The sequence below is a fragment of the Homarus americanus genome, unplaced genomic scaffold (genome assembly GCF_018991925.1).
Source record: "Homarus americanus isolate GMGI-L3 unplaced genomic scaffold, GMGI_Hamer_2.0 scaffold7626, whole genome shotgun sequence".
Taxonomy (NCBI): Eukaryota; Metazoa; Arthropoda; class Malacostraca; order Decapoda; family Nephropidae; genus Homarus; species Homarus americanus.
The window spans coordinates 15,604,712-15,615,271 of NW_024718273.1; the positions used below are offsets into that span (position 1 = coordinate 15,604,712).

At 37.6% G+C, this 10,560-nt stretch overlaps 1 protein-coding gene across 2 annotated transcripts in view; it reads right to left on the reverse strand.

The window, feature by feature from the left end:
- The window catches only part of LOC121859447 (palmitoyltransferase ZDHHC5-B-like), a 30,721-nt gene extending 20,420 nt beyond the window's left edge, over window positions 1–10,301 (reverse strand). For both annotated transcript variants that reach the window (XM_042356257.1, XM_042356256.1), the window contains exons 1-6: window positions 10,153–10,301; window positions 5,408–5,529; window positions 4,782–4,939; window positions 4,282–4,454; window positions 2,356–2,550; window positions 992–1,142 (exon numbers count right to left, since the gene is read on the reverse strand). In XM_042356257.1, the coding sequence (XP_042212191.1) occupies window positions 992–1,142; window positions 2,356–2,550; window positions 4,282–4,454; window positions 4,782–4,939; window positions 5,408–5,529; window positions 10,153–10,244 (891 nt within the window). In that variant the 5' untranslated portion in view covers window positions 10,245–10,301. The remainder of the gene's footprint in view (window positions 1–991; window positions 1,143–2,355; window positions 2,551–4,281; window positions 4,455–4,781; window positions 4,940–5,407; window positions 5,530–10,152) is intronic.
- Window positions 10,302–10,560: the final 259 nt, after the last annotated feature.

Genomic DNA, 10,560 nt, shown 5'->3' on the forward strand with positions numbered 1-10,560 from the left:
TGGAAATATATTATATGTATTAGTGGTAATGAGTGACATGAATAACAAGGGTGATGGTGATGATGAGCAACGGGTATCAGCGTTGATGAGTGACATGAATAACGGATATTGTTGGTGATGAGTGACAACAATAACAAGGGAACTAAGTGTTAACAAGCGACTGATGAAGATGAAGTGTAACATTATAACATCGACAAGTTCACTGATTCACTGACTTAAACTGATGAAAATTTCCCTTAACTGGTCCTCTGAGTCACTTCTATACTGATTATAAGTGTTAAGTGACCAGTTCATCAATGTTTATGGTAATTAAGCTCCACAGTATCATCAACATTACATGAACTTAGGCTTGAGGCCAAGAATTGGTGGCTGGTAGTCTGTCAGCTGTGTACCGTGTACACTAAGAGTTGAAGAGTGACATGGGTACCTTTAAGAAGGATTCTTACAGGCACTGAAGAAGTTGAAGATGACAAGAAACATCAGCACCGAAGAAGGACGCGTTTGCTGGTGCCGAAGGTGATGTTTATACTACAGTACCATAGCAGTGAAGTGCCACATACGTCATTGTTGGAGACGGCCACATAAGCCAGTTTAGAGGAATAACCGTTAGGCTGGTGTCGAGGAGCAGTGCATATATCAGAACTGACGAGTGTCTTGTAGAGACTCATAGTTGAACTTGACAACTAATATACAGTATAATAAAGTTAACTGTCACATATCCATCCACTGAAGAAATGATCGTCTTGTAGATGAGGGCACTGAAGAAGTGCCTTCACTTCACAGGACAAGAGAAAAATATTGTCTACCAAACCTGTATATGACTTGGATGAGAATTACTACAACAGTATTAATAAGTGCACTGAAAGCTGATTTATTCTCACTGGTGTTTAAATCAATGTAAATACCGGGTAGTAGGAACATATTAATAATTCTTTCCATTTTGAATAAGAAGAAATGTCAGGTAGACGATAGGTGGTGGAACAGTACTCACTTGGCTGTAGGCAGTAGAGTTTGGAGCTTGTACACCATTATCCATATAGACACGAACTTGACTTTGACTTGTTATTGTGGAGACGGGCGCTGGCGGACTTGATGATGGTTTGAACTTATATCTTCCTATATATTTGGCTGGCCGTTTGATACTGTAATAAGCAATACTTTAACTACAGTACTGGACTCTCTTAAACAAACACATACATATCCAACAAAACAACAGAAAAGCTATTCTTGGAGAACTAAAAATATTGAAAAAAGAAGCAAAAATTAATCCTCAAATCCACACCAAATGAATAAGTAATTTTGTAATGTACTGTATGAATATAAAAAATAAACTTAAACAAAATACTTTTATGGATAAAATAGCAGCACTACATGGGAGATTTTGTTTACGTGAAGAGTACCATAGTGATGTGTCTCAGCAATATAAGAACAGAATGAGTCTTACTAACGTTAAACAAAAATTAATCTATTTTCTAAGATTATATCAACAAAGATTTAATGTCTTAAAATGACAGGAGAGCAACATGGTGTCAATAGGTGCTGCACTATGTGACGCAGCAAAGGACCAACAAGATATCTGGGGCCTCATTCTGTTACTGCAGTAGAAACAATGAACAATAATGAGTGAAGGGAAAGCATGTGTTTGCTCTCTTCTTTCTCATCACATCCTGCATTATACTGTACTACAGTACAGTATAGGGTGAATAAGCTTATAAGAATTATTAGGGAAGGGAAAGATTCATGCAAACATGTCTCTTTTGCTGGATATGTGCTGGTCTACTGAGTCTTAGCATTCATCAGCTACTGTAGTACAGTAACTGGACTACCCTCAGCAGGTTCTCAGCTCACCAAAGGGTACTCATTGTTGGGCGTTACAGAGGAATGGATGAAGGAGAGTGAAGGGTAAGACTGTAATGTGTATTTGACCTTCCATTATACTGTACCACAATGATAGGCCTTACTTGCAAAGTTTGAATGAACAGACCTTATATTTATAAAAGAGAGATAGAGAGGTGGTGGGTGGGGCAATACTGTGGCAGAAGCAGGAAGACAAAATAAAATTTATATCACCTACAAAAAGAACAGATTCCTAGCATATGCCATCAGGGGGCGAAATAACTGGCATCACTTAACAAATTGTGATGGAAGACTCACCTGGAGTGAGGCAAGTGACACATTACATACAGAAGACACCTGCACTGTCCGCCCTCCATGCTATCTCCACTCTACGGCTATAATCACAGAGCACCATTTACAATTCATTAAATCAATCACAGAATAAAACTTTAGCTATTTATTTTTCCGTAACTATTTCGCCCCTTGGCCATACACTATGATCACATAGTCTACACTCACCTAGGGTACTGCGGGCCACAGAGGATGAAGCAACAGTTTCGACAGCATCCTCGAGAGAATGGATTATAGCCACCTCTGAACTTGCCCGTCACTTGTTCATTGGTGGTTCTCCCTCGGCTCACCAAAACCATGTGAAATCCCGTGAGGCCCAAAATAGGGATTAAGAGAAGTGCGATAACTGCCATCACCACCATGCTGTAATGTTAAGACAAAATATTAATGACTTAAATATAAATACTTCCCTGGGAGCAGCATGTTTTGTATATTCAAATGTGGGTTTGATTTATAACAGGGGAAAAAATAAATAAACAAAGGCATGATACCCAAATAGACATAAGGATTAGTCTTGTTTTAGAATGAAGAAATGAATGTTTGATGTGAAAATGTTACTCATAACTCACATAGCTACTGTACTTTCTTGTAACGTAAATCTTCCAACACAGTGAAAACTTGAAACTAAATCTGAAGTCTCAACTTTCTACTAATGGTTAATGTTTTATATTACTAAAGGTATATATTTGTATGTAAAACAGCTATAGAATTTTTCTATGCATTTAACATGAATTAGTACTGTATTTGTGCATTAATGAAAGTATGTGTGTATTAATGTTCATATGTACTGTATGTACTCAAATACACTGGACAGTATTATTGCCAATACATTTAACGGGAAAGAGAGAAGATTTTGTGAGCTAGTTTAAAACCATTTACTGTTTAAGCATCAAATACTTTAGTCATAATAACTGTGGTTGGCATACAGTATTACATTTTAGCTAATACCAATGTTCTAATACAGTACAGTACAGCAAGCTTACAGAGTAGAGTACAGCTTTAACCATTACTCTTGATAACTCACCAACACAACTATACAGCTTCCCAACACTAAGGTACAGTACCTGGTAAACAATGCACATCACTGACCTTACAAATATACTCTCTCCTGGGTTGTTAGTAAACCTGTAAAAGTGTCACTCAAAATCAGTCAAGAAATTATTTGGGTACAGGTAGTTCTGCTATAACGCGATAATTGTGTTCTTGTAAAATATCGTGTTATAGAAAATCGCGTAATAGAAATAACAGGGCTTATGGAGAAAATGGGGTTAGGTGCAGATTACTCGAAATCGAAAAAATTTAGTAGTTAGCCTAACACAAAGGATAGCACAGTCTAAATAAATGTTACATTCATATCTAATAATGAAATCATACAGTAAATGTAACACTTTACCTTGAAAAAATATGAATGTAACTTGATGGGGGAAAAGGGTGATTTTGAGGTTGATAACATCGAGCTTCTCTTCAAGGGTTATAGCCTTTCTTTTACGATCATCACCGGGAATTCTATCACCAGAACACTTCTTGGAGATATTCTTCTTTACCATATTCACAGTTAATACCACAAAATTGGAGAAATAGTAAGCAAAAATCGCGTTATAGCAAACAAGCGTTCGCGTTATACAAATATCGTTCCTCTATTCATAAATCGCGTTAGAGCAAATTCGAGTTATCAAAACACGCGTTATAGCAGAACTCACTGTACTGTACTGTTCTTTGTAAGTCTGCTATCCTCAATACAAACATCTCTCACACTAAATCTTAATATCAGGTAGCTCACTGGTAAACCATTCAAGTACATCAGCATTACTTCCTGGCCGGAGGAGACGACTGGGTTTTCTCTGTGCTCAAGCCCTTGTTCACATACCACTGAAGTAAGTACAGTATACAGTAAACCCTTGATAACTCGGCATTTGATAACTCGGAATTTCATATAACTCGGCACGGATATGGTGTCGGAATGTATTAATATAACTCGGGAAATGCCAAGATATATAAAATTATCTGGGAAAATCTCGGCATATCTGGCCACCTGCATCGACTGACTCATGAAGAAACAAGACATTAAAAAAACCTTGCCCGGTGGTGACTTACCTAACAATAGTAGTGGGCTCTGTGAGATATTCTTTTCTGTCTAGTACATGGATGAGGCAAAATGTGAAGATGGAGATCATGTGGATGCTGAGAGAACACAGGAACATGAAGAAATAGCGATAGTTCCGTCGACCTATGCAATTGTTGACCCATGGGCAATGATGGTCAAATGTCTGCAAATACAGAAAGATGTTAGAATAAACTTGCAACCACCTACTTGTTATCATCATCTTAGCATCTGCGAAGGAAGGTTAGGTTAGGTTAGATTAGATTAGATTAGGTTAGGTTAAGTTAGGTTGGGACATGTTAAGACAGGTTAGGATATGTTAAGATAGGGTAGGGTAGAGTAGGGTAGGTTTGGTTAGATTAGAATAGGGTAAGTTAAATTAGGTTAGGCTAGGTTAAGTTAGGTTCGCATTAAGGCATTTAATCCTCAAGTAATCCCTAATGTTTATACAGGAAGAAGTACAGTATAACACAATACCCTGTACGAGACTCACCTCAATGCAATGGTTGCATACGGAACAATGTGAGCAACGAGGGGGCCGATAAAAATGGCAGGTGACACACCATTTCATGCGGACGGTGATGCCATTTATCTCAACATTCTTGTATAGTGGGGCTCTGAAGTCATCATCCCGGTCTTCGTCTGTTGAGGCTGCAGGATGAGAAGGATTGTACATGTTATGTCACCATCGGGAAGAGCAAACATAAATTGTGTGCGCACACACACACACGCACATGCACACACATACACCGATAGACACACAAACAGAGAGAGACAGACACAGACAGATAGATACAGAAACAGACATTAACAGATACAGAGAAAGAGAGATCATGGGGTGATGAGTGATGATAATACCCATCCAGCCAAAAGTGAATGCGTAACAAAAACGCTACAAATGAATTCTCTCTAACAAAGACACAAACTAAACAAACAAGACCAATACTGTACTAATGAAAAAGCCAGGTTGTGTTCCAGTGTTGTTCATGACAGTACTGTAGAGTATAACATGCATTAGACCTACAATATACCCTGGGTACTTCCCTACAATATACTGGGTACTTCCCTAAAATATACCGGATATTTCCCTACAATATACCGGGTACAGTACTTCCTCACCTTTTGGTATAACTCCAGGATCCATGAATGTTGCTAAAGAAAAATTGAGCACCACAAAGAGCGTTACGACACCCTGGTACACGGGGACATAGATGCCCAAACTGTAGAAGAGAGAAATACATCTGGAAAAGAGAAGAATTTTTTTTTTAATATCTTTCTTTTATTACACTAAATACAAACTTTAAATCCATGAACAGTTATTGTAAATTATATCCTACATCCATACACTGTATATATATTATGAATTACATTATACTGTATAAAGTGAAGCAGGAAAAGAAAAATGGGATCACCTTAAGATTAGCACCCAGCTCATTATTTCACCTGATGATTAAAAACCTTAATGGTACCTGGAAGGGATACAATAGCCAGGATGTCTAACCTTCAGGTGATCCAAAATATGTTCCTCATTCAATATAATTTTTTGGGTTAAGTCAACACTGGCATACTGTACTGTACAGTATATAATATATTCTAGAGATAATAGGGGATTGATCCTAAGGGTGCAGCCACACTAGGGCACAGTCTGTCACCAACAAAAAATCGACAAGACGAATGAGACACAGGGTTGGGAGTGGCCGCGTGCACTAGACCGGCATTTCTTCTTGTTGATCAAATGTTGGTGACAAAATGTACGCTCATGTGGCCGCACCCATCACGATTTATTCCCCCCTTAGGGCACTGACTGTGGTGCTAAATCATATGAGAGCAGACAAACCAGCCAAATTTAATGATCTTATGTTAGTTTAAGTTGAATTGGTTCAGTAATTCAATTTCATGTACAGTACGACCAGAAACAAGTTAGTCCCATCATCTCTAACTCAATCAAATATCTACATTTGAATGTATGGTAACTAACTCAAGATCCCATTAATAAATTCAGAGCTGAAATCTAGTGGGTTCCTTATTTTATACCTTTAATTTAATCAAGATGGAAATAAAGTGCGCACAGTATACAGTACAGTACTGTACAGTAATCTAAGAAAAAATGCTGCACCTTTAGAAATTACAGAAAATATAAAAAACAGTTACACATGTTAATTTTCATTAAAACTCCTACATTGACAGAAATTTTTAGAGTATTTTATGTGTTGAGGATGGAACAGCCAGAGGTTAGGTCGGGTTAGGTTATGTAATGCTAGCACTACAAGCTCTCACAAAAATGAAACCTCATCTGGCCTTGCATAACCTGTCCTCCTCCTCATCATTTTAACTCGATATAAAATATTTAAGACAAACAGAAGTGAACAACCCAACACATACAGTAGAGTAACTAGCTCTATAACTAACACCATATAAAACTAATAATTTACACACTAAGCTTCTTATTATCATTCCAAATTGACCACAAAGACCTTTTCCACTGCTCCATTATACACAGCTACTCCTCTACCTACGACATACTCGACCCCTACGACCGCCTCAGTCGTACCAAAATTTTTTCAGTGATTGTGCTGTGTACTGACAAAATTTTCGTTTGCAATTCACTTTAAAATGGCTAGCAAGTGAGAGCTTTGTGGTGCTGAGAAGAAAAAGAGATACCCATTTTAGATATTCTATGTATTATTTAAGCATTTTCGACTTACGACTTGGGAACCTAACCCCGTCGTAAGTCGAGGAGCAGCTGTATTACGGAATCCATAGAATCATCTGCATTAGCTATGTCTTCATTCTACGTAAAACTCTTCGGGCTATTATATGTGCTTCTTATGTGATAAAAAAAGTGGTTCTAAAGCATTACCTCACTGGATATTTAGAAACCTAACCTAATCCACACAAGCAGTAGACACTCACCGTCCATAAGCTATATCCAACAATTATCGTCTGAAATTATGTGCAGTACAGTACGTAAATATTAAAATGTAAATATCTACCATGACTGAACAAACAACTAATCTCCAGAATAGCCGTATGAACACCCTCCTGAACATCATAGTCCCCCATCACACGAAGACACTGGTAAGAAAGTACAGTTCACTGTACAGTCAGGGTTCACTTACAGGAGAAACAGGACCTGTTCAACTTTATGGGACTGATTTCCAGAGCTTTTTGGGGGAACAGAAACTGCTCATGATGGAGCTTAGGAGAACACCTGAATATTGTAACGCAAGTCTAATCTTCGGGTGAAATAAACTGCGTATCTAATCTTCAGGTGAAATAAGTTGTGGTGTCTAATTGTCAGGTGATCCACGATGTTGTACACTAGAGTCAATTTCTCAGACTCACACTGGCTGAAATTTCCCTCAAATAGATACGGCAGAGAACAACTCTTGACGCTGAATAGTGACTAAGATGGTCGAGAAACTGAATTCAAGACTTCAAAGTACTGTAACAGTTACTAAAAGACTCGAAGGTCATTCAGTTGGATTTATGGAGTTTTTCATAAATGGTTCAAAGTGACTATCCAACAACTGCCCTTAAAGTATATACAGTACAGTACAGGCACTTTTTATTACACATTTGGGTAATAAAATGTTGAAAAGGTAATACTAAAAGGATCACCTGAAGATTAGGGCCCCCTGGTTATTTCACCTGAGGATTTAGCCCCAGCCTATTTCACCTGAAGATTAACCACAATAATAACGACTTTACTCGAATTTTCTTCTATTCTTCGTCGAATTGACTTACTGTTTACTACTTGTTTTAATACTTGACCTGTCAAGGTACATGGTAAACTGTACCTGACCTGTCAAGGTACATTGAATACTGTACCTGACCTGTCTAGGTACACTGTATACTGTATTTGACCTGCCTAGGCACAGTAGCTAAAACAACTATCTGTACATACTTTGTGGGAAATAATATGAGATCATGGACGATAAATTTTAGTATATGAGGGCTGTCACTAGTCACACGTAAAATTCAGAGCATATCGACCCCCACCTGCACAGATAGTTGTTTTAGCTACTGTACATTGTTTGTATACTGTACCTGATCTGCCTAGGTGCATTGTTTGTACTCCTGCACTGTCTGGGTACAACATTATTTGTACCGGTATATCTGTATAGTCTAGGTACATTGTATAACGTACTTGCACTTCCTGCGTACTGTAGCTACATTATCAGTAAACCTTAATATCATAGGTCTAGGCACATTGCACGCCTGCATTTTGGGTACATTGTTTGTAAACCCAGTTTACGTACATTGTATATCAGCAATGTCTAGGTTATATTTTGTATACAGATACCTGCACTGCCTAGGTACAGGTGTACACTGTTCATACACACACACACACACACACTGTCTGGATATATTATATACTTGCATTGTCTATATACTGTACATGCTGAACTGTATATCTGCACTGTATATTACAAGCTGATGAACGTTAAATTTGTATGACACATTTATTGAATAAATAAAACATCTATCTATCTACCTATCTATACAATGGTCCTATAAATATATGGTCTGAAAGTTCCTGTTAGAAATGTCAAGCAGTATTCTCATTACATATCATTTATTAATTTTCAAAATGAAGTTTGTCGACACGTTTGTTTCAGTGCAAAGACCAGTAATAAAATGCAGCGGCAAGCACTTAAAACAGAAATTGGTGTCTAAAGAAGCACTATACCATATATCTAAAATCACCATATAAACTGACCTGTCACCTATATACATTTCCTTCAGGTAATTGCGAACCTAAATAGTGAGTGACACAAGACAATATTGATAAGAACTAAATTTAACCCAGTCAATAATTATGGTAATATAATCAATTTAGGATAGGTTAGGTTTGGATAGGATAGGATAGGTTAGGATAGGATTACAGTGGTTCATAAATTATCATTAAGGCTCATCCCTTCCAAATTATCTCACAAATATTGTTAACAACATCAAGACCCTGAAGCTTTATATAAACATTTTAAACACCACATTCATAAGTTTACATCATTCACTTCCCCTCACCTGCCCCCTCTGGCTAGATTTCTATTCTATGCATTAAAGTAAAGATCCTAAAAAAAAATGACAATGTTAGAACCCAGCGATGCAACTGTGCCGTTATGTCATGTTCAAGTACTGCATCACTGACCCTAATACAGATATAACACTATATTGCCCATCTATCTATCTATCACCAGTGACGCGAGATATGGAGTTTATATACGTTGAAGTAACATCCACACAGTACACGTCATACAGGAAAGATGTACGTATATTCTTGACCGCGACACTAAACGAACCATTAATAATGTTGAACAAAATGAACCAACGAAACATCACCGAACATTAAATATAATTAGATCATGAAGTGATACTTCCTAGTTGTGTTGTGATGAATTATTAATGGTGACCCCCAAACACTAGCTACACCTCTGCAGGGGGTGTGGCCACTGATGTCTCACCACCACCACTGACAACAAACTAAAAATATAAATATAATATCAACCTCTACTAATTATATTGTTGGAGTTTTTTCTAATAATACAGGTGTGAGGAAAGTATAATTTGATGGTAGAGTTGTGAAGCTGTCAGTCACAGTAGTAGATATGGCTTCTTAACTACTGACAACTTAACCTCCACTACCATAAAATATTCCCTCCCGTTTCATACTGTCCTGTTCTATCACATCACAAGTATATCACGTTTCTTGACATTTCAGGATGAAGTGACAGCTTAAAGATCCGCCATAGGGTTAAAATAGCTCGAGGTTAAACCGATAACAACCGCCTGTTTACTATTACTTCACGAACGACAAATCAGTTTCTCGCTATTTCGAGTGATTTTTCCACGTTAATACTTACGGGTAGACGAAAAATAGTGTTGTACATGCTAGAAGTAACGTCCAAGCACACGTGGCCGGTATAAAACGTGTCTTGGGCTTACAACTTGGCATTTTATCTTATATTTGTCAAACTCCCCATTTCAGCAATCAAAACATGGCCGCACCTCAGTTAGAATAAATAGACGACTGAAGCTGTTCTTGACTGGGGGAGGCGAGGGACAGGTGAGCATCGGCCGCCTCGCTACATATACTAAACCCCGATGTTTATTGACGCTTAAGCCATTCGATAATCCTCAAGACATTAGTTACTTCACTAGCTAAACTTTGGATTCATTTATAGATTATAATTGACAAACAGCTTTTACTTGTTGTTCTTCTTCATTTCATCTGCTTATCAAAAGTATACCTTTCTAAAGGTCGTGAAATT